The sequence below is a fragment of the Castor canadensis genome, chromosome 9 (genome assembly GCF_047511655.1).
Source record: "Castor canadensis chromosome 9, mCasCan1.hap1v2, whole genome shotgun sequence".
In the NCBI taxonomy this organism is placed as follows: Eukaryota; Metazoa; Chordata; class Mammalia; order Rodentia; family Castoridae; genus Castor; species Castor canadensis.
In genome coordinates this window covers 103,192,994-103,216,849 of record NC_133394.1, presented here as the reverse complement: position 1 = coordinate 103,216,849, position 23,856 = coordinate 103,192,994, and the positions used below count along the sequence as shown (strand labels likewise).

Genomic DNA, 23,856 nt, shown 5'->3' with positions numbered 1-23,856 from the left:
TCTTTGATTGATAATGATGAGGACTTATTTTAGACCAACCAATAAATTTTCTATAAAAGAAAATGATAGCTAAAAATTGCATGAAGTATGAATGGGTGAGCTCAGGAGATTTAAGGCAACAAAACTAGTCTTCATGATACTATAATGGTGGATATGTGTCATAATACATTTGTCCAAGTCCACATAATGTACACCAACAAGGATAAATCCTAATGAAAACTATTAACCTTGAGTGATAGTCATGCATTGTGTAGGTTTATCAATTGTAGCAAAACTGCTACTCTGGTCATGGATGTTGATAATGGGGTGGGGGTCTATCTATGCTTAGGGCACGGGGCATATGGGAGATCTCCATATCTTCTCACCAATCTTGCTATGAAACTAAAATTACTCTAAAATAGTTTACTACTTTTTCATGTTGTGATTTAGATTTATTTATTTCCTACTATTTTGTGGCTTTTAAAAATAATACAGAAAATATAAATTATTACAAAATCATATATACATATATGCAGCTTTATTCATGCAATGCCAACTACTTCTAGATTTTACTACAGGGATTCATGCCAAAGTTAATTTATTAGGAATACAAAGCTATTTATCCTTTATTTTCTGTTCTTATATAAGGCTGCTTATTAATTCATCTGGAAGAACCAGTAGAACCTAGGACACAAACTGTAACTCTGAATACATGAGGAAATGGAATAGAACTGACCAAGCCATGAGATGCTCTTCACTACACTAAATTCTTACTCTTTGGTCATAATGAGATATTGATATTTAGTTTTCTATAAATACTCCTAAAGAAATAATAGGGGAAAATGATAAAAGTTATATATGCCTGAATATCAAAAATAATTTATGTGTCCATACATAGTCCAATTATGAGATGCAGTACCAAATATCTTTCTTTCCACTTATATTCTCACATTCCACTTATGCTTTAGTCTCCTTGAGTGTAGTTTCTTCAAAACCAATTCTATAAAAATTTCTCTGGTTGACACAAGCAATAACCTCCATTTTGCCAAAATCTGTGGACATTTTTAAACCTGTAAAATGACTGACCTCTCAGAAACAACTATCGTCATTACTACCTCATTCTTGAAATTCTGCTCCTTCTCAACATTTTGTGAAATACGATTTGCTACTTTTTGGCTACCATGGGATTGTGTGCAAGTGAATTCTTCTCAATCTCCTTTGCCTTTTCTTCCTTGCTTTCCAAACTTTAAACTTTGGAATGAGCCAAGACTTGGTACTATATCTTCCCTACTCAAACAATAACTCCTCTCTACTCTGGACAATTTTATTCAGTTGTATTTAAATAGCATTTCTTTTTCTCAGTTTTTAAAATATTTTGGTTACATTTAACATATTGCCATAGAATTACTATAATCCTCCATATTTCTCATAGGAAAATCACTCCAGCATATCCAAAAATCACACCTCTCATCTCCACATACATCTTCTTCAGAAGTGCTTTGAATTATACTACATGATGCCATAGTGTACCCCTTCCTTGTCCTCATTCTTCTCACAATCATGGTGCATATTACCCATGTTATTTAGAACATATAACTCATATGACCACTGGTTTCTCACTTAGTACTAACTGTATTTTACAAAAACATCAAACCTCACTTGCTCAGTCATATAGTCTCCTGATTATCTTCTTGAATTATGCTCTTAAAACAAACACAAGTTTTTCTGAGACCTTTATTTTGTAAATGCCTTTTTCCTCCAACTGTGTATTGGCTTAATAAAGGGAGATTGCTAGAACTGTTTGTTTAATGCATGGTCAGCTCTTAGCAATAGCATAACAAGTTACAGAAAGATAAGTATTAGTGGAATAAATATATTGCACTTATTTGTGGTCATTTAAACAGTTTTAGAATTTTTAGAGATAGAAATATAGAATGAAGCAGACAGAGAGTTGAATTTTGAAGATCAAATTATGAACCAGTTGCAAATTCCTGGTAAGAGCAAGGTCTAAACAATATGACCATGGGAAAGGGAATCCAAAGTAAGTTAGATAACAAAATCATAAAAGGAGGAAATTTTGAGTGGTCGAGAGATATTCACGTATCATCTACATTGTTATTAAAGTCATCAAATTTTATGACATGAATGGGCATGCAGAGAATAAGAGAGATGTTGTACTAGGAACTAGCATTAGGATTTACAGATGACTGAATAAAAGATGGATAGAGAGTGGTATAATTTGAAAGCTAAATCTGTTAAACAAAGCCTGGTATGCCAAATCCTATATGCTACATATAAGAAAATATAAAAATTCTACTCTGGATATACAATGATGATAGTAAAGAAAGTTAATATAATTTGTGTCATTAAATTTTTTCTCATTTCTTTTCCTTATGCCCATATATGACAATGTGACATAATTAAAATAATAGATGAAAGAACATCTTAATATTTTATACCACATTATGCAATTTAAAAGCAGATATTTAAGGAACAACATAAGGAATAATTGCTAAGAGGATGCATTCTCCAGTTGCTACCACAGAAAGTTAATAATGCCTGAACAGAGTTCGAAGATTCATTTGTCACATGTATTTAAAATGATTTTGCCTAGTAAACAAATATTAGATCAATATTATAAAACTTTGTTACTTTATAAACAAACTTTTTCATTCAGCTACCAAAATAATAGTATTTCTTGTAAAAAATAGACAAGTACCTCAAATAACAATCTGGTAAGTTGTCTAGTTTGCAATCAAACTGATTTATTTTACAGAGAATAATTCAATAATGTTTCAGATAAAGAGAAAAGCATATTTTACATGTATGCAACATTTTAAAAATACATTTGTGTTGACATTCAGAAAAGTAGAAAATATGGTTAATTGCTAATGTAAATTTTTGCACAATATTACTCATTTATCAGTTTTAAGTCTTATTCAAATTGTGCACTAAATGATTAACTAAATATCTCAGTACAAGATACTTAAAGTTTTAAATATTCATAAAATATGAACATTTGAATGTACTTATATTTGAATGACAGACACTAAAATGTATTCTAAAAAATTAAAGTATTATTATTGTTAGAAATCTCTGGTCTAAAATATTTCATGAATCATGTCTTTTCTTATGATCTTATAATCTTATTTCCTGTATCTGCACATATCCTCCAAAACACCAGAAGATACAACATTTGAGCACTACCATTTAATGCTTCCTGAATGCAGCTATCATTCATATTTTTCTGAAACTGGCATATTTATACTATTAGATCAGATATAGATGCTTTTAAGTATAATCACTGTATTTCTTCCAGTATAATAGACTGACATTAAGCTAAAACTATATTCAAATAAATTAACATATATATATACATATAAATGATTAAATTGGTGAAATATTTGTGCCATCAATCTGAATTAAATGCAATTAGGAAAATTGCTTAGATCCAGCCTGTACCTGCTTGATGCATTAACCAGTGTCTTCAAACTACTTGGGTTGCGTATCAGCTTATCCAACAAGTTGACTATTTCATCAAACTTGGGCCTGCTATTTCGGTCTTTCTGCCAGCAATCCAGCATTAATTGATAGAGAGCAGCAGGACAATCCATGGGGCTTGGCAGACGGTAGCCTTCCTCTACTGCTTTAATCACCTGTGCAAAGCAAAGCAGAATCAGTCTCCAACACCATGAATTTAATATACAATAGCTAGAAAAATTCCTTCCACACACTGTCATTCTTTTTTCTTACTTTTGTAATAAAAACCAGCATCACTGGTTTAAATCCATAACTACGTTCTCTTGCTGAAAAATAAAATGATAGAAAAACAATATGCTATTACAGTATAAAAAATAGACTTTCTTTACATATTCTAAATAAAATAAGTGGTAATCATTTTTACCTAAAATCTTGGTGGAGGGTGATTTATAAAATTAATTGACATAAAGTATACAGCTCATGTTTTATTTATCCTTGCATTCTGGAATCAAGTAAAGATTAAATTTTCTAGTGATTTCTTTGAGAAGTTAATGTCTTTTTAATGAAAAAATATGGCAGAGTCACATTTTACAGGAATAGAATGGAAATTTTACTACAAAAGGGACTTTTGGGTGGTAAATGATGGATAAGTCAAAGGCTAAATTAGCATAACTGTCTCATGTATCATTTAATAATGTCAAGGTCTGACTGTTTATAATAATCTACTGATTTCTGGAAGGAATCTGAAATAGCTATCTGGTAGCACAGGCATTACAAATATCACTGGTTGTAAATGTAACCACACATGTGAGTATCAGTGTAATTGTGAGGCTTTTATCAAAAAGCATTTGTAATGCTGCTGCTAATAAAATATGCAATTTCAGAAATTGGTTGTTCATACTATTGAACATAACAATACAGTTTTTATTCAAATATTAAAATTCTAATATTTTAGTGATGCCAAAAACCAATATTAGTGAACATAGTTTTCAAAATCCCATTATGAATATTCCCTTAAGAAACACAATTGCATTATTCCACAATAATATAGATTTGGTTTGATAAATGGAAAAAAATTAAAAATGTAAAAACTTTAAAGAGACTGGGAAGAACTCAGTCTGTGATAAAGAAAATAGCATCTGAACAAATGCAGTGGCAGATTGGAAGGAAGATGAAATGGTAGATGTAAGAAACATTTATGAACTAGGGATAGAGAGAAGAGGAAAGTAGAGGTCAGTCAAGTTCAAGCCTACCACACTGAAAGTTTAGATCATTCAACTGAGGGGGAACAAATTTACGAAGGGAGAAAATGTTGTCAGGTGAAATTTGGGATTTCTTTTATCTGAGATGAGTGAGGAACACACAGATGGCAATTTGCAAGAATCTGGAGAAAGGACAAGAGACATTTGGGTTTATGTATAAATATGAGAGTCATGAGAACTTGGTCACAGCTTAAAGTTGGTGCAGTTTGTATCTTCCCAGGAAAAGCATGTAATAAAGGTTCCTGAGAAGCATTAGTAGTTAAATGCAGGCAGGAAAATAAAAAGTACTCAATGACTCTGAAAATAAATGGTCAGAGAAATAATTGGCTAACTACAAGCAAATGACCTCAGCCACCTACTACCTTAGTTAACTTACTTAACTCAAAAACAATGAAAGCAATTAAAAGGCAAACCACAGAACAAATTATTTTCAACCACTATAATATATGCAATGTATTAAAGGCTTATGTATATGGGGAACCAAGATAGTAAAACAGTAGACAAATGAGAGATAGACATTAACCAAACCTTATAATGGAAAAATAAAATGCTGAATTTGGAGAAAACATTTATCCTCAACACATCAAATAGATAATAAAAAATAAAAATTACTATTTGTATTCATATCTTAATGGAAGTACATTTATTGTTTTCTTATTATAATACTCCCCATTATTGATAAGGAAGTACAAACAGTGTATTGCAAATAGTTATGGCATATTTTCACTGTTCAATGATAAATTACTTAAAACATAGTTTATTTTATAATGTATCAAAGATGCTATCAATTACCTCTAGTTTTTTCTTTTGCACCTTTTTAAAAAAAGTTATCTTTCTTCCACTTAGCATTTAGTCTTTATTTGTGACTCTAAAATGGATAAAATAAATCAATTCAGTGGTTTTAAGGTCAGTTAAAAAGTGTTATAGTTTGGATATGGTTTATCCCTCAAGGGTTAAGTTTCTCAAAGTTTGGTCCTTAATGTAACAACATTGAGAGGAAGTGAATCTTTAAGAGGTGGGAAACAATGGAAGGTGTTTTTAGTCATGAGGGCACCACCTTTGGAAGAGATTAATGCCATTCTAGCAGGACTGGGTTAGTTTTCACAGGAGGGAGCCGTTTGTTATGAAGTGAGGCCATTCATGGGCATGGCCCCAACTGAATGCCACCATTTCCTTTCCCTTTCCCTACCATGTGTGATGCAGCCAGGATGCCCTGGCACATGTTGGTTGGACTTCCCAGCCACTAGAATCTTGAGCCAAAATAAACCTCTTTATATGTTTTTCACATTATGTCTTCTTTATCAACAACACAAAATGGACTAAGAGTAGTAAGTTATTTGGTCTGTGATTTCCAGAATCTCTTAATCAGTTCTACCTCGAGGTAAATAAATATTTGGAAATATAATTCCCTTTATCTAAGGTAACTTAGAACTTGGTTGAGGGAATTGGGTCATAGAACTGAATTGAATTTTAAACTAATCACTATAATTTGTTTTTAAATAGATTTAGAGCTGTAACTTTTGATTTTATATTTTAAAATTTTGAAATAATCACTTTTTGTTTTATTTTTAAAAACTATTGCTTTCTTCATAGTTTCGTGAGAAATGAATGGCTTTAGTATTCTGGTGGTTCATGAAATCCTGAAAATATACTGAAGTACAAATTAGGCTGTTCATTTTAGCACACAATGTAAACATGTGATCTGATGTATCATGACTACATTTGTTAGCACTGGTAGGTTACATGAACAAAGAAAAGAAGAAAAGAAAATGGCAACCAAAAACCTTAAGAAAATGTGGCACCAGTTCAGACGTAGTATGTCTGAAATAGAAAACTATGCATTTTCTTGGCACTGACAAGTAAATCAATTGTCTGAACACAACTTAATGAATGGTGATTCTACTTTCCATACCTAAAATCCCAACACTGAGCCCAACTGTGGCACTGTTCATTTGGTGGCAAGTTAACTCTGTTGGGCTCCTTCAATCATGAAACATCAGTGGGGTGATCTTTTAGGTTATACCTAATGAGTTTGATTTGCTTTTTTGTCCAGAAACAGGATCTTTGGAGTACTTGAACCACAAACATGGAATCCCACATGCAGAATCACTTAGACCTTTATGATAGAGATTATGTAAGAGTATTTCACAATGTACTAGTAAATATTTAATGACTGGCTCATTCTGTAGAAAGACGGATTTGTAACATTTTCACAAATATTTAGTATAAATACTTTTTCCATTCCAGTTGAAAGCAACCAATACACTTTTATCCAGGCAAAAATGTTCTGAAAATTTGCAAACTTGTCCAGCTGGTTCTGGCACACCACTACACTAAGGTAGTTGCTTCATCCAGAAGTAACATGTGTCATAGAATGCTGGTATAGTCCTTTAGGGCATAGCTGAAGCATTACCTCAGAGCAGTGCTCTGAAAGAATGGGACACCATTCTTCAGGTTGCAGTATAGGTATTAAATCAGAGACTTCTATGCTGTTCACTGTTTCCAGGGATGGTATCTAGGGGACACAGCAAACATTTCACTGAGCTAACAATTATGAGCATCTTGAGACCAGCAAGAAGCACAAGCAGAGGAGAGGAGTCACTATGATGGTAAAGGCAATGGATACCAAACATTAGAAAGCAATAGGTACATAGATTAAAATGAGTAAAATACCAAGAATGAACAGAATTTGTTCAAACTACTTGATAAGACACCATCATCTGCCAGTCTCCCAAGCAGGGGAATGCAGAATGGTTAGTGGTGAAGGAAGAGGATAAGGAGCAGGTGATGTGAAAATGTAGACTTGATCACTGAGTGGCATGAAGCATAGAGGGAAATTTGAGTATAAACTGTGCATTTCAATTAACTAATTTCTAATTGGAATTCAAGTGTCAGTGTTGCTACGTATTTACTTAAAATCTCAAATATAAGAGCTGCTACTATGAGACATGAAGCTCCACAGAAATGACTGGAGTATAAATATATTTTTGTAAATGCCATATATGTGCAAATAATTTCAGCTACATCAGTTTTCTTACTGAATTTCTTGCCTGTTTTCAGTCATTATTAGCATGGATTTTTCTTAGTATGTCAGTCTTAGATCACTAGAGTTTCAGAGATTAAAGAGATCTTAGAAATCATGTGTCTGTTCCTTTTCTAATAGTTGAAACTGACCAAGAGTTTTAGAGACCAAGACGACTGCCAATAAGTTCAAGATTTTCTTCTTGTTTGTTACACAGCACAATATAAGATTTTTAAGCTGAAGTATTGATATTACTTTATGTATAACTTTTTGAAATTATCATGAGGGTATCAGTTCCTAAAATAATTACTGACATCCCAGGACAGCACATATAAAAACATCTATTTCATATCAGAAATTGAAGCAAAAGATAGAAAGAGGAAGAGAGGTATACTTAACCAGAGTAGGCTGATATCTTTTGAAATCAGATATTCCTAGGACAACAAAGGTAGTAATAAAACTACTGGATTAAAATTTGAAGGAAAAAGAAAACAAAGAAAAGTAACTGCCTAAAAAAAGACAGAAATATGTCTAACAGGAGAATATTAAACAACAGTTTACTTGAATAGGTTTGACATCTTTTGGAATTTATGTATTTAGTAGACTCCATGTATTCATACATTCAGCAATAAATACAAAGAAAAACACTGTCTGTAAATATAAAAATATGATGAAATGATGAATTTAATTTGGTTTGTATTTTTCGTTTTAAAAATGTTGACATTTTAAATGTTTGTATCAACAAACAGGCTTCAACTTACTATATTATCAGGCTTCTCAAGAGTGAATCAGAGTTCATAGTCTGGTATTTACCTAAAATCTTCTTAATCATTCGGTTTGTTTTTATTATTTATCATTCCTACAGTTTGTGATGACAGCAGCAATTCTGATTTAAATGAAACCTATTGCTTTGACACAGAGAAAGGTCTTCTCTGTGAGATTTAGATTACAATGAATGACTTGATAATGTAACATTTTCATGGTAGCAAAAGACCTTTTAGAAACAGATAGTATCTGATGTAGACATTATGGGATATATGATTTGAAACAGCCATATCACTACTTCAACTTTGCTGTCTGAGAAAATTTTTTTGCCAAAAAAATAGTCGGTGATCATGATCTTCAAATACTGTTGCTCTGTAATATCTCTTGTATACAAATCTGGATAGAAATTGAGGCATATCACATTTAGTAGTGTATAAAGACAGTAAATGCTAAGGAAATAACAAAGTATATACTACACGTTATGTTAAAGGAAAACATTTCAGGAAGGTTTGTGATTATATGATCATATTCTGTAAACTTCTAGATTCTTAGAAAACCTAGAAAATTAAAATCCGTATTTTTATTCTTATAAATTTCTGAAAATATTACATCAGCATTCTCTTTGATTTCAAAGTGGGTTGAAATAATGTTATCTAGAAAAGTATGAAGACATCAAAATGGCCAAAATCAGGAAAAAATAAAAACAATAAAGAACATTAAATATAACAAAGAAAGTACTTGTGACACAACACTGGATGATGTTAAAATGCCAAAACAGGTATTAAGTATCAAACAAATGAAATTAGAACACAAAGACTTCAGATAGAAAACCAGAATTATTTCAGAACAAAGTGATTACACCAGGACAATTACAGATTCAAAGAGGAGGATGTGAAGGATTAGGAGATTTTCTCCAACTACTTCTTATTTCCCTGTACCTATCTATTTCTCCATGTAAGTGTTCTGCCTGCCCATGGTAAGAAGTGTAGTTGATCCAGTCATCTGGTTGTGTGGTTGGTTCATGGCATTTTAGCAGTAATGTTGCCTTTTGAGGTACAATTGAACTCTTTCTTGTACTGCAGCCACTTGGTAAGGCCATCAGGTTTGGGCAAGCCTACTGGCCTCAAGAGGAAGATGAGAGACTTGTGGAGAATGATGAAATTGCACCAGTATAGAACACTGACCTCAGGGCCATGACCAAGCCTAGGCAATACAAGCAGAAGTACTTAAGAACATCCACCTAGAACTGTGGTCTACTTCAATCTATAACTGCTATCTGTTACAGATGTAAGGTCATCAGGCATGACACCAATAATCTGAATGATGTGCTACAAACTTCTGAGCGACAAAATCATAACTCACAGAATCTCATGTGAGTAGGAGTTAACTACACAAATACGGGATAAATGATTCCCTTGAGTGAAATGGACACATGGTAGAGAGCAACATGTGAAGGCTAGCTGGCAAGCCAGAATAAAATACTTTCATAAGAATTAAAGGGAAAGTGGTTTTGAAATGAGCCTCCAGATAACTTAGAAGTCAAATCATGTAATGTTCTCTGGCCATGTCATCATTTTGCAGTTATAAATAGCAAATAGGCATTAATCTAGCCTAGATCAATTCAGATTAGTCATTATACATTGAATTGGATGTTTCATATTTCATATTTATTCTGAAGGCTGATCACTGGCTGGAAATGAAAGGGAGGAAGTAGATAATCAATCCATTGGAGAGTGTGGTCATTACATTAAAAAATGGAGAGTAGGCTGAAATACCCAGCATAAATTTTACTGTCTTTATGACCTTAAGAAAGCCATTAGGCCAGGCACTATGGTTAATGCCTATAATCCTAGCTACTTGGAAGGCAGAGATTGGGAGGATAGCAGTTTGAGATCAGAAAGGGCAAAAATTTAGCAAGACTCCATTTCAACAGAAAAAGGCTGGGAGTGGTGGTGTACACCTGTTGCCCCACCTACAGCAGGAAGCCTGAAATAAGAGGAGCATGATCCAGAATAGCCTGGACAAAAAATAAAAAAATCAAAAGAAACACTCTATCTTCAAATTAACTAGAGAAAAAAGGGATGACATGGCTCAAATGGTAGATTGCTTGCTTAGCAAATGTGACGTCCTGATTTCAAAATCCACTACAAAAAAAAAAAACCAGAAACAAAATAGACAGTCATTAGAACAAGCACAGTGGCTCACATCTATAGTCCCAGCTACTTGGGATGTGGAGATCAGGGGGATGGTGGTCCAAATTCTGTCCAGATAAAAGTTTGCAAGACCCCGTCTCAATCAATAAACCAGGTGTGGTGGAGCACTGCTCTAAACCTAGTTATGCAGGAGCCATACATAAGAGGATCAGGGTCCAAGGCCAGTCTCAGGCCTCTCTAGGCCTGTCAATCCTGAAGGATCCAGATACAAACTTTTATACAGTAGAAGGAACAAAAATCTAACCACTCATTCTCATTTGCATAAGTTAAGTCATGGTGGTCTTGCAATTAGGGAAAACACTTTGAAATTTATGACAGATTGACTTCAATTTAGACTGAATTTTAATTTTAATATTGGACAATGAGTGCTAATTACTGGTGTGGGATTGTTTTAACAAAAGTCATCTAAAGAGTTATAGCATCTACCATGCCTAAGAGCATGCACGGGAAAGGAGATATTATACAGTATGGATGAAAGAAGTAATTGAAGAAAAAGATCAATGTTTCAAATAATTACACTAATGCGTTAATAGGGTTCAATAAACTGGCTTTTTAAATAAAAATGAGTTATTATTTTGTAATGCACTTAACATAATGTATGACACATAATAAAAGATCAATATGTATTTACTCCTTTTATACTTGTTATCTGAAGGAAAAATATCAAAATTTTAACATGATCTAAAATGGAAACGGGTGTACTGAGTTGTAAAGATGGAAAAATGATGAAAGCAAACACCAAAGAGTCATGTGTCATGCATATCGTAAACATTCTGAACTTGAATAGAAGAATTTTTCATGATTTCTTTACTATTAGGATTGTATTATTCTTAGTATAAATTATTTTTCTATTGTGGATAAAATATGTTTTCTACAAAATAATTACATGATACAACTTATCTTACATTTTATAATTTGAAGAAACAAACTATTTCTTTTTATCATCTAAGAACATTGACTACTTACGTCAGAATTCATTCTTTCAGTTTGGACTATTATCTGCCTTTATCAAATGCAAATTATAAAAATTTGCCTGTCAGTGTTCATTCTTTGATGGCTCTTTCTTCATCTATGAAAACAGTACTGACATAAACTGAGTGAAGCATCACTTCAATACAGAAAAAAAAACATCTTGCAAGGGACTGGGTTTTTATATAATTGTAACTTCTGTTCTTTTGTGCTAACTCATTTTCAGCTTCTGCATAAAGGCTATTTCAACAATAGCAAAACAGATCAGAGGGTAAGCAAAGTATTTCATATTTTTCAAGCAACTGTCATTTTTAGAAATGAAAAACTTTGTAAGTGCCTGGACTCAGAGAACAAAGCATTTCATCCTCAACTTGAGAAGGAGCAGTTCAAGACTCACATCTTGATTGGTCATCTCCCAGTAGGGTCTCTCTCCGTAAGACACAACTTCCCACATTACTATTCCATAGCTCCAGACATCACTGGCTGAGGTGAACTTGCGGAAAGCTATTGCTTCTGGGGCAGTCCATCTGATTGGAATTTTGCCACCCTAAAATTAAGAAAACTATTTTAAAAATCTTCACATACATCAAAGGTATCTAGGGGTACTGCTGCCTGGCTGAAAAGATCTAGAAAGAGATGTAGCATTTTTAAATGAATCTGTTTGACAGCATGCCATCTCTTTTTGCATCTCCCAGCCCATAAGCACTTGTAGACTAACTGCTAATTTGCTGTCCAGAAGGTTTCTTCTTTAAATTCTGTTTGACTCTTAGAACACATTCAGGACTCACATCTCAATTACAGTCCTCAGGTTAGCAGTTCTAAGAAGGGGAAAGTAGGCAGTCAAGCAAATCAATAAGGTATATACTCTCAGCATTTTTTACAGAGAGTGAAGGGATCAAATTCCATGCACATTTCCTTTTTTAATACAGAAATTGTAAGTCAAAAAGTCTAGGTTGTTAATGTAACCCTCAGAAGTTTAACAGCTATTAAGACAAGCAGGAAAATTGAATTTGTTAAAAAAATAAGTTTACTTTCTCTCAACATTGTTTTATTTTTCATTTTTATACTTTTTATTAGCATGTATTAGTTGTAAAAGGAGAATTCACTGTGACATATAGAACGGTGCTTATAATCTGTCTTAATTAGATTCACCCCCCCATTCTGCTTCATTTCCCCTCCCTCCTTCTTAGAACAATTCCAACAGGTTTAATTATTTTTTTCTTTTACAAACATGTATAGAAAGTACATTCACCCTCTTTTGCCCTCTCCATTTACACTCCACCCTTCTAGTACCCACTCCCCGACAGAACCCGTTTTACCCTCTTGTCCTTCATGTTTTTAAGTGTATATAGATTGTTCAAGGGATTTTGCCTTGGTATTTCACACATGTACATATCATCTTAAATCAGATTAATTCCCTCTATTACTTACTGTATTGCCTTGATCCCTCGTTATTCAACAGCTTTCAGCATTTCTGTATGCTATCTGCTATCTTCATACATGGATGCAAAGTATTTCAAAATGATAATTTACTCTTTTCTGATTACCTTTTTTAGTGTTTAGTTAGAATATCTTACCTAAGAAATGGGTTCGTTTAACTCAATCAAATTAAAAATAGTTGAACTTGGATTATTGGGAAAAGTCACATTTTTAATTTATTTTTTTTTTACATAGTAGAAAAATTGATTTGGTATGTCTACTCTTAGTTCACACAATAAACACTTATATACCCTGATTCTTTCAGAATAAGTTTTTATTATAATATTTAAAAGCACCAAACCCATATACATTTAGAGAGAGAGAGAATGAAAATTTCTGACAAAAAAAGACAACCACAGGCCTTCTTAGTATGAAAGAAAAGTGATTTAATTTGCAAAATAGAAAAAAAATGAGACATAAATAGCTATTGTAAAACAAACTTTCAAAATATATGAGGAAATGACAATTTGTGTCATGTTAAAATTGTGGCATATACATACCAACATTTGAAGAGAACTTTATTGCAGCTTACTTTAGGTATTTACAGGCAAGATCACATCATATATATAGTTGTGATATTTTATAATATATAATTAAAGTGCCTCTTAAGAATGGTAGCTTATTGCACTGAACTTTACCTCCTGGTTCTTGACCACCATATGTGTTATCAATATCCTCTGAAGTTCCTTCACCTATTCTTTTCTCACTATATATCTATATCATTTATATCTATCTATCTATCTACCTACCTACTTATCATTTATCTATCATCTTACACAAAGTATTACCATACCCCATTTCAGAGAAGTAAGTCTTGAGAGTGTCAGGATCTCTGTCTCTCCCCCAAAGCTCTGCAGCATGACACAATGATACAGTCCTTGAAAAATCCACTTTTTTTACTTAACTAAGATGCCAACCTATTATACTGCAATAGACTTTCCCATAACCTCAATCCTATTTAGGCCAAATTATTAAGTGCAATTCTAATCCCAGAAGAATTCTTAATTAAGGTTTCATTTATTGCAAATAATGACAGTGATAGTTAAGCATAGAAGGGGAGAGATATCTCATCATTTAATTTATTGATTTAGTAAAGTCATCTTTGGAAGGTTTTGTTTGCTTTGATAAATTACTCTTGCCCTTAAGCACAGTACAAATTTCCACAAGTTCATGAGTCACAATGCAACAATGTAAAAACAAAATTCGATAAAAGCCTTATGAGCTATTAAAGAATTTATTGTTAAATTATGAATAGATGTAATTTTAAAAATTTGAATTAAATAAGAACACATATTATATATATTTTTAATTTAATAATGGAGTGAACTTATTCAAAGTATACTATACACATCTATGGAATTATCACAATGAAACCTCATTGTATTATTAATGTATGCTAATAAAAGTTATTTTAAAAGCATAAAAGATGACAAAAGTGTTATTCTGTATTGAAGCAAAAGTGAGCCAGTTTGGACAGAGAAAGGATACATGACAAATCCTTATCTCCACAAGGAGTTTAGATATTGATGATATCTAACTTGATGGCAGTGAAAAGATTTACAAGTACACAAACATTGTTTATCTTAAGGGATCCAAATATAAGAAGTACAATATAATAGACTATCAAGAAATTTTTGTTGTACTAACATTCATAGTTTTCCACAGGGAATTTATCAATAATATATATCATATTAACTCAGGAAGCAATTAATTTGCTGGAACATATTGATTTATGCTAATTATGATCATATGAGCAAGTGATCAATTTTTCATAGATGAAGAATTAACAGTTTTCGTAATATATAACAAGAGTATTTAGGCATTGCGATACCTCCAGAAAAATCAATAGTTTCTGCAAGAATAGTTCTTTTTACTCCTGCAATGTAAATTTATAAAAGACAGGGTCCAGATATTTCAGTATTATTTTTATAATTGAGGACACTGTAGTGCAAAACTAATAACATTATCCAATAATTCTATATGTGTTTATATGTTTACATATATGTATGCATCACTTCTATCTATTATCTATCTATCTATCTTTATATTTTAATTTAGGAGATTCCATCTTTAACTGTTTTCTCTTACTTTTAAAATTTTATAATTAAATGTTTGCATCCATTCTGATAGTCAGACTTTCTATTTTTCATATCTTTAGGAAAGAAATAGAGACTCAGAAGGTGAATATTTTCCTTATCTGAATTGAATATTTGAATTTTCTGATACCAAATAAAGGAGGTCTCTTGCTTTTTTTTTGTCTCCTTCTGACTTTCTTGGAGGAATGCCCTTTCTGCTATTTCCCTTACAATCTTTAAAAATTGAATGACTCTAGTCCAGTGTATCAGAAATGCATTCTGTTAGATCTTACCCTTGTAGTGTAGGCTGCCTCAGGATCATCTTCCAGGACCCTGGAAAGTCCAAAGTCAGACACTTTGCACACAAGGTTACTGTTGATTAAGATGTTTCTAGCAGCAAGGTCTCTATGCACATATCCCATGTCAGAAAGGTACTTCATTCCTGCAGCAATGCCTCTCAGCATGCCAACAAGCTGAATCACAGTGAACTGCCCATCGTTTTTCTGCAAGGAAAATGTAAAAATATTAGTCAAGCAATACCAGTCACAGAAGGAAAAAATAAAAAGATCTTTCTTCAATCTCCAAATTAATATTATCATCCATCAAAATTCATATGCAATTTTTATCTGAAAGAGAATAGAAAACATTAGAAATGGTATAGTTAACTGGTAATGTTTATCTCGTCAAACCAGATAAAGGCTTTGAAAGCCCTTGTCAAAATCTCATTTTTTATATTGTAACTCCTTTATTCTCAGTCATCAGAGAAGTTGTTCATCACTTCAACATAGAGCCTGCTGTTGTTACCACTGCATATTTTCTGAAGTGATTAAAAAGAAGCTAGCTGAACAGACATATTGAGGCAAAATTGAAGTGTCCAGAGGAGATAAGGCAGTTTCTATAGCAGAAATTGAAGAAGGATGACTGAACACTGATCAGTAAAATATTTAAGAATTCTTGGAATTCTGTTGTTTTTGTCAAAAGCATTAAACTTAATACAGTTGCATATACTCAGAAGGCTTAACTGATGATTATTTTGAAATAAAGTGAACACGTGACTTTAGAGACCTGAGAACCTGAAGATATGGGTTTGAAAATTGACAAGAAAATGCCTTAGCAGCTGGGAACTGGAAGAGAAATTGATTTGACTTATTAGTGGACCACTATTCTAGTTACAGCACAGATTCCACTTATAATTGTCTCCAAGGCCATCATATTATCACCTTTCCCAATCAATACCAATAATCATGACTTTGAAGTTACTAATTGCAAAACTGTACATTTAATCAGACCTCAAATATCTTATATTGTCTGACACAAATATCTAGTAATCAAATGAGTTGCTGATATTTAAAATTTAGAGATGTGCACATATTTTTTCCTGAAACCTGGAAAACCTGACAGTATTGGCTATTGTCTACTACAACATGACCATTCTGGTGACTGGTCCTTATGTATGTTGTGAGCATTCATGGGCTGCCATTCATACCTTCATTAGTGATTTGTATGGACACTGTAGACTTTTTTTCTGGCTCAGCCTGATAACATGTACTATTAGAAAGTTAGTACTTTTTCTTTTTGGTAGAATCAGAGTTTGAACTCAAAGCGTCACACATGCCAGGCATGTGCTCTCCCACTTGACCCATGCCTCAAGTCCTTTCCTTTTTGTTCTGGTTATTTTGGAGATACACTCTCTGTATTTGTCCAAGCAGGTCTACACTGAGATACTCCTATTTTTAGGCTTGCTGCTGTAGATGTGATGACAGGAGAGCCTCACCATGCTCAGCTTCACTCTGTTGAGATGGGATCTTGCAAACATTTTTTAATAAGTAACACTGAATAACTAAATTAGTTAAAAATCTTACCTTTAAGAATGTGTCTAAAGAGCCATTCTCCATATACTCTGTCACGATCATCACAGGTTTACCTGAAAAGAAAACAGAATGGTACAAAGTGTGATTAGAGAGTGGTATTCTTTGATCTCTCTCTCTCTCTCTCTCTCTCTCTCTCTCTCTCTGTGTGTGTGTGTGTGTGTGTGTGTGTGTGTGTTTATTTATTTATTTTCAAAATGCCCTCTTTGGATTTGAATAACATGTAAACTCTTGGCATTATGATGACTTACTGAGTGCACTGGATCAATGAGAAAAAAGTGTCACACAGTGATAAACTGACATTTAAGACAAACACACACATATGCACATATGATTGCCAATATCAAAGCTATTTATGTAGAAAAATGAAATTAAAGTAGAATTATATTTTAATGGAGACAATGATAGAATATATCAAATAATATCCAGAAAAGCACTTAGAATATATTCATCTCTCTATGAATTCTAAATAAAAGTTGTTATTATGTCTAACTGCCCACTTTATGATCCCTTGAATATGTGTTATTCTTTCCTACCTTTATTGCTATGTTCTCATAAGTACTTTTTTTATGGCTATTTACCTTTGTCCTCTACACCATGCCCACCATCTCAGTCAACACAAAGTTTTTCAAGTCTTAAAAGTGCTGCTCTAATTCCCCTTGCTTTGTGAAAATTTCCCTAGAAACCATCACTTCTCATGGAGGAGGTATTCATTCCTATCTGTCATGCAAGGTAGCCTAGATGTTGGTTGGATAGACTGGAGCTATGCTGTTTGGCTTTTTAATACTACAACAATCATTCACTGTGATAGTTAATTTAATGTCTCAATTTTACTAGTTTAAGGAATACCTAAAAACCTGGTAGATCAGTATTTTGGGTATGCCTCTTAAGGTGTTCAGAGAAGATTAATGTGTAAGTTTAGTGTGTGGGAAAGGTATATCTTCAACATAGCCAGGCACTGTGCAATTGACCACAGGCCTGGGAGAGAACAAATACGAGAGTGAATTAATTGTTCCTTTCTCCAAGTGTGGGATAGACGATTTTTCTCTCTTGGAAATAAAACCTCCAGGACTTAACACCAGATCTCCTCCTTCCTTGAGGCTTTTGACCTCCAGCTGGAGTTGCACAATCTGCTTTCTTGTTCTGAGTCTTCTGACTTAGACTCTACCACTCTACCAGTATCTCAGGGTCTTCAGCTTATAGACAGTCTATCATGGGACTCCTCAGCAGTCATAATAACATAAGCCAATTTTTTTAACAGCTTGCCTCTCATATCTCTATATATGTATGATTTTGCTGCTCTGAACAACCTGACTAATATTCTCATTATTTTGAGATTTAGAGCAAGTCAATTATCTCTGTGCCTCTGTTAAAATGAGGATAATAGTGGCATGTACCTCACAGGGTTGTTATGAGTATCTGTGATTTTATTCAAGGCATTGGAATGGATCTTACTACTTAGAGTTTTCTATGAGTTAATTTATATCATCACATTATAAACTTTATCAACTCTGTATCTGTGGGTAAATGTTCTTGCTGGATATTAGTTGCCTAAGACAGCAGATACTATCTTATGCCTCCATAAAATTATGGCACTTGGTACACAGTTTATATGCTATGCAAGATGAAAAAAAAAGACTAAAAATTCTTGCTGTATTAAAAAAGATCTAAAACATGGTTGTTCATTTTAACATTCCACATTGATCTAAATATATTCTAATACTGTCCCTTTACTCTGTAATAAAAACAACTACATAAAAACATAATCATTAAGTTAAACTACTTTGAGTTAGGAGAAAGATCTCTGGCAACAGAGTTACTAACTTATATGTCTACTATTTAAAACTTTATATCATGAAATGTAATAAGTCCTACATAATCATGAAATGCATCATTCTTAGCTTAATACAGATGGATACTTTGTGGGAGAATTGATTAATTCAGGACATAGAATTAGAGATTGAATATTTCTACACATCAAGCTGTACAAAAGTACAAATTTAGTTATAGAATATTTGATGCTTACATGTGAAAAAATAACAATGAAAAAAGATGATTTTTCTTTTCAACATAATTTAAAAACTCAATGTTTAGAGTAGTAAGTTAGGAAACTCTCTGAGAAACTTTTTACGAATACTTAAAAGGCAATATTCTTTAAATGGAATGTTACAGTGTACTACAAAGTAACACATTTCCTTCATTCTCTTCAAAGTTTATAAATTATACAAAAGTTTATAAAAAATAATTCATGTGACATGTTTGTTGATGCCGACATTAGGTGAAACATCATGTATGCTGACAATGTACATCAGAGTTGTAATTTGTTCTGAAACTTGAAAAGGGAAAGGGTCTCTGATGTAACAAAAGGTGTCCAGTGTCTAGGAAGAGAAGCAGCATGTGTCTAGGCATCGTGTCATGAAAGAGCCCATTGCTATTTTTTAAATTAGGAAATGACAGGGAATAAAGTGAGGAATATGGAGTTTTAAACTCGATTGGGATACAATACACAGTATGAAAAGAAAAAGAAACAAACAATTTAGATTGTGTTTGTAAATGTGCTTTTATCCTTGTTATAATTGTAATCAATGTTCATGAACAGAGAAATAATTTCAAGTTAAAATTTATTTTAATGATACTGCTGTATCCACTTTAAAGTATCTTAGATGAATCCTACAGTAGGTAAAATTCCATTTAGGGCCCTTTTGGTCTTGTACTCACATCTCAGATACCATTTCAGACTTTTATTTTTGTATAAAGTTCTTTTCTTTCAAGATCCAAAATTAGTGTACTACTTCCTGGGATGACAGACAAACTCTTTTGGTACAGGCCCATACACGTTAGAATTTATACCATCCATGATGTTAGAGTAACCTGCTTCATTAGACACTGACCCTTCCTTCACCTGATTTCAGAGACTGAGATATACTGGGGAAAGAATTTGAATATTTACATAAAGGGAACAATGTGATTACCTCTGACACTAGCTTTTTAACTAGACATCGTAGAAGTGTTTCAATAAATTCACAGCTGTTAGAATTAAAACACTACATGTCTGCTGAACTTAAGTGCTGATGTTAATAGTTAGAGGCCTTATTTTTTGAGATCAGCTTGTGTTTCCGGAGATCTTTTTGATGTGACTCACTCTCATTCTCCCTTACAGAAAATTGTTAACAAGATTGTTAAATTACAAAGAGTTGGGAGAACTGAATTCCAGTAGACTTTTTGGAATAAGGTCTTATCTTTCCCTCCTTAGTATCTTTTAGCTCTCTCAATGGCAGATGCTTTGATCAAACCCATGTTTATTGCAGCACTATTCACAATAGCCAAGTTATGGAAACAGCCAAGATGCCCCACCACTGACGAATGGATTAAGAAAATGTGGTATCTGTACACAATGGAATTTTATGCAGCCATGAAGAAGAACGAAATGTTATCATTCGCTGGTAAATGGATGGAATTGGAGAACATCATTCTGAGTGAGGTTAGCCTGGCCCAAAAGACCAAAAATCGTATGTTCTCCCTCATATGTGGACATTAGATCAAGGGCAAACACAACAATGGGATTAGACTATGAGCACATGATAAAAGCGAGAGCACACAAGGGAGGGGTGAGGATATAGGTAAGACACCTAAAAAATTAGCTAGCATTTGTTGCCCTTAACGCAGAGAAACTAAAGCAGATACCTTAAATGCAACTGAGGCCAATAGGAAAAGGGGAACAGGTACTAGAGAAAAGGTTAGATGAAAAAGAATTAACCTAAAAGGTAACACCCACGCACAGGAAATCAATGTGAGTCAATACCCTGTATAGCTATCCTTATCTCAACCAGCAAAAACCCTTGTCCCTTCCTGTTATTGCTTTTACTCTCTCTACAACAAAATTAGAAATAAGGGCAAAATAGTTTCTGCTGGGTATTGAGGGGGTGGGGGGAGAGGGAGGGGGTGGAGTGGGTGGTTAGGGAGGGGGTGGGGGCAGGGGGGAGAAATGAACCAAGCCTTGTATGCACATATGAATAATAAAAGAAAAAAAAAAGAAAAGCAAAACACTATCACTATCTACTTTACCCCATGTCCTTGTTTGCAGGGTTTCCCTATGTATCCAATTATAACATTTTCAGTTTCTTCTTTCTTTTCCTACAATTTGGTTTTTCTCCCTAACTTTCCATATTTTAGAGTCTCTTCTTATACTTATGGGTCAGTAATAAATGAAGTCATTCCTTAGTATCTTGCAGGATTGGGTCCAGAACTCCCATGCATACCAATACCTGTAGATACTAAAATCTCAGAGGTGTTTTCTGTAACTACTGAGATGATCATATGATTGTTGTGATTTATTCTGCTTATATGCTCTATTAAAGTTACTGAGTTACGACTTTTGAACTATCCTTCATATCCTGAAGGAAACCAAGTTGATCCTGGTGTATGATATTTTTAATGTGTTGTTGAATTTGGTCTGCAAGTACTTTATTAAGAATCTCTTCTGTTCATCAAGGAAAAAAATAAAATACCATACTCATCACAAGCTTCCTGTGAATATCCTCCTCTTGAACGCTTTAAAACATTTGTAAATTACTTATACCTAATACAACCTGAGGGCTATGAAAATAGTCATAGTTTATTATTTAGGGAATAATGACAAGGAAAATAAGTCTGTACATTTTCACTATAGAGGCATTTCTCCTCCTTTCCCATATATTTTCAATCTGTTGAAATCTTCAGATGTGAAACCTGCAGATGGCCAACTGTATTTACCTCTGCTTACTCAATGTCCAAGAGTAGAATCTGGATAGCATTCCAATGTAAAAGTATCTCATTTTAGGTTTAGTTTAAAATCTGAAATTCAACCCAAAACTCACTGAACTTAAAAGACAGAATACTCTAAAGAGAATGCACTAACTGGAAAACTTACTAACACTGAATAATGTACATTTGGAAAGAAAAAACATGATGACTTTTGAGGAGATGGGCACCTGGTATTCAATCTGTGAGATTTTTCGACTAGCATCACCTCATTTTAAAAGTCAGATTAATGACTTAAGACAGTGTAGGATATAATTTCAAACACAAAAATGTTATGTGAGAAACATGATAGGGGCCTAAACCATCTCTCTTATTTCCAATAATGAGGGAAAAGCAATTAAAATTAATGTTTGCAAACAAGCAGGATCTTTTTTTATTGGCAAGAATAAGACACTTCAGCACCCATTCGGTTATTTTTCATGCTTGAGTCATTTTAATGCTAATTACATTTAGTTTGGCTTATGTTTTGTCTCAAGTCCTGCTAGCCTGCAAGAATGCCATAGCAATAATTAACATGGATTACTCTAACCCTTGTAAATTCAATAATACTATATGAATCATTTTTCATTATCCAGCTTGAAGTACAAAGAATAGATCTGTCAATACTTTTGAAAGAATATTATCAAAAATCTATATAAAAAGAGCTTATAAAGCATGTCAAAGCATGATTTTAACCACAGAATAGAGTTTTTAATATTACTTTATATTATTTACTGAGTATGCAGAGTTAATACAAGAGAAACACATCATGTGTAGAATTTGCCTTTATTATTGATAATCATAAAAAAGATATTTATTGATTTATTGAATGCCTATCTTTACAAAGCACTATATTATTATTAATTGTTATTAGAATTCTAAAACCATGATATTATAAAAAACATTATTCAGAGAAAAAATGTGAAGTTCACAAATATTCACTTTTTTCTGTCAATACAAACTTGATAATCATTTCATAGCAAACTATTTAACCATTGATGGCACAGTTAGTAAGAAATGAGGTTCTTTAGGAAGTGTTGATCTAGCCCTGCTTTTCGAAGGATGGCCCTGACAGGCAGCAGACATATGACCTGTGAACTTGTTAGAAGTATAAAATATCTGGCCCCAACTGGATCGATTGAAACAGAGTCTACAATTTAACAGAACCCCAGAGACACATTAAGTTTTGAGAAACACTAAGCAAGGTCCCACCACAAGAATTGCAGTTAAATTGGGGCTTATTTTATTTGGATTTATATTATCTGCTTTTCTGAAAGCATTAGTTCATCTACAAACACCACTTGGGGCTATCAGGGAGCATTTCACTTAGAAGCACCATAATTCGCTGGAAAATAATTGTCACTGGGTTTCTCTTAAAGGCACTTTGTGAGCTGTAAGTGATTAAATACAAGCTCTGCATATACTTTTATATCTATAGTTTTATTTTATTATACCATCCTATTTGGGTTGTATTTCATTTAGTATACTTATATTTGTAGTTGTTTGAAATAACTTATTTTAACCTCAAGGGAAATTTAGGGAAACATGAGTATGGTGAATCAATTATTAACTGGTAATGGTCAACTATAAAGTAGGATTAAATGCTTATACAAGGAACAGAAGTCCTTATTAAAAGGAGAAAACAAACAAAACAACAAAAGCAACAATAAAAATCCATGGATCAGTTATACAAATATTGAGATATTTTAATTCTGCCAAGTTCTTTAATTGTTGGCTAGCAGATTAAGGCAAAACACTTAAAAAATTATATGATTTTAATTTGGAAAAGCACAATAAAACCAAAAGTCTACATGCCTGAGAAAGGAACATGAAAATGAAGATGTCTCTACAGGTAGAAATTCCAAGCTTTCCAAAATATTCTCTCTTATTTCAGATTCTTTACATTGAAAACAATTTCCTCAATTGATGTTCATTCCTCAAAAATGAGTTAGAATTGTGCTACAT

General features: G+C 33.1%; 1 protein-coding gene across 14 annotated transcripts in view; it reads right to left on the bottom strand.

Moving 5' to 3' along the window:
• Epha5 (EPH receptor A5) overlaps positions 1-23,856 on the bottom strand; it is a 356,875-nt gene that overhangs the window by 11,585 nt on the left and 321,434 nt on the right. For all 14 annotated transcript variants that reach the window (XM_074042101.1, XM_074042104.1, XM_074042112.1 and 11 more), the window contains 4 exons: positions 17,107-17,168; positions 15,538-15,747; positions 12,088-12,237; positions 3,442-3,635 (listed from right to left, as the gene is read on the bottom strand). In XM_074042101.1, the coding sequence (XP_073898202.1) occupies positions 3,442-3,635; positions 12,088-12,237; positions 15,538-15,747; positions 17,107-17,168 (616 nt within the window). The remainder of the gene's footprint in view (positions 1-3,441; positions 3,636-12,087; positions 12,238-15,537; positions 15,748-17,106; positions 17,169-23,856) is intronic.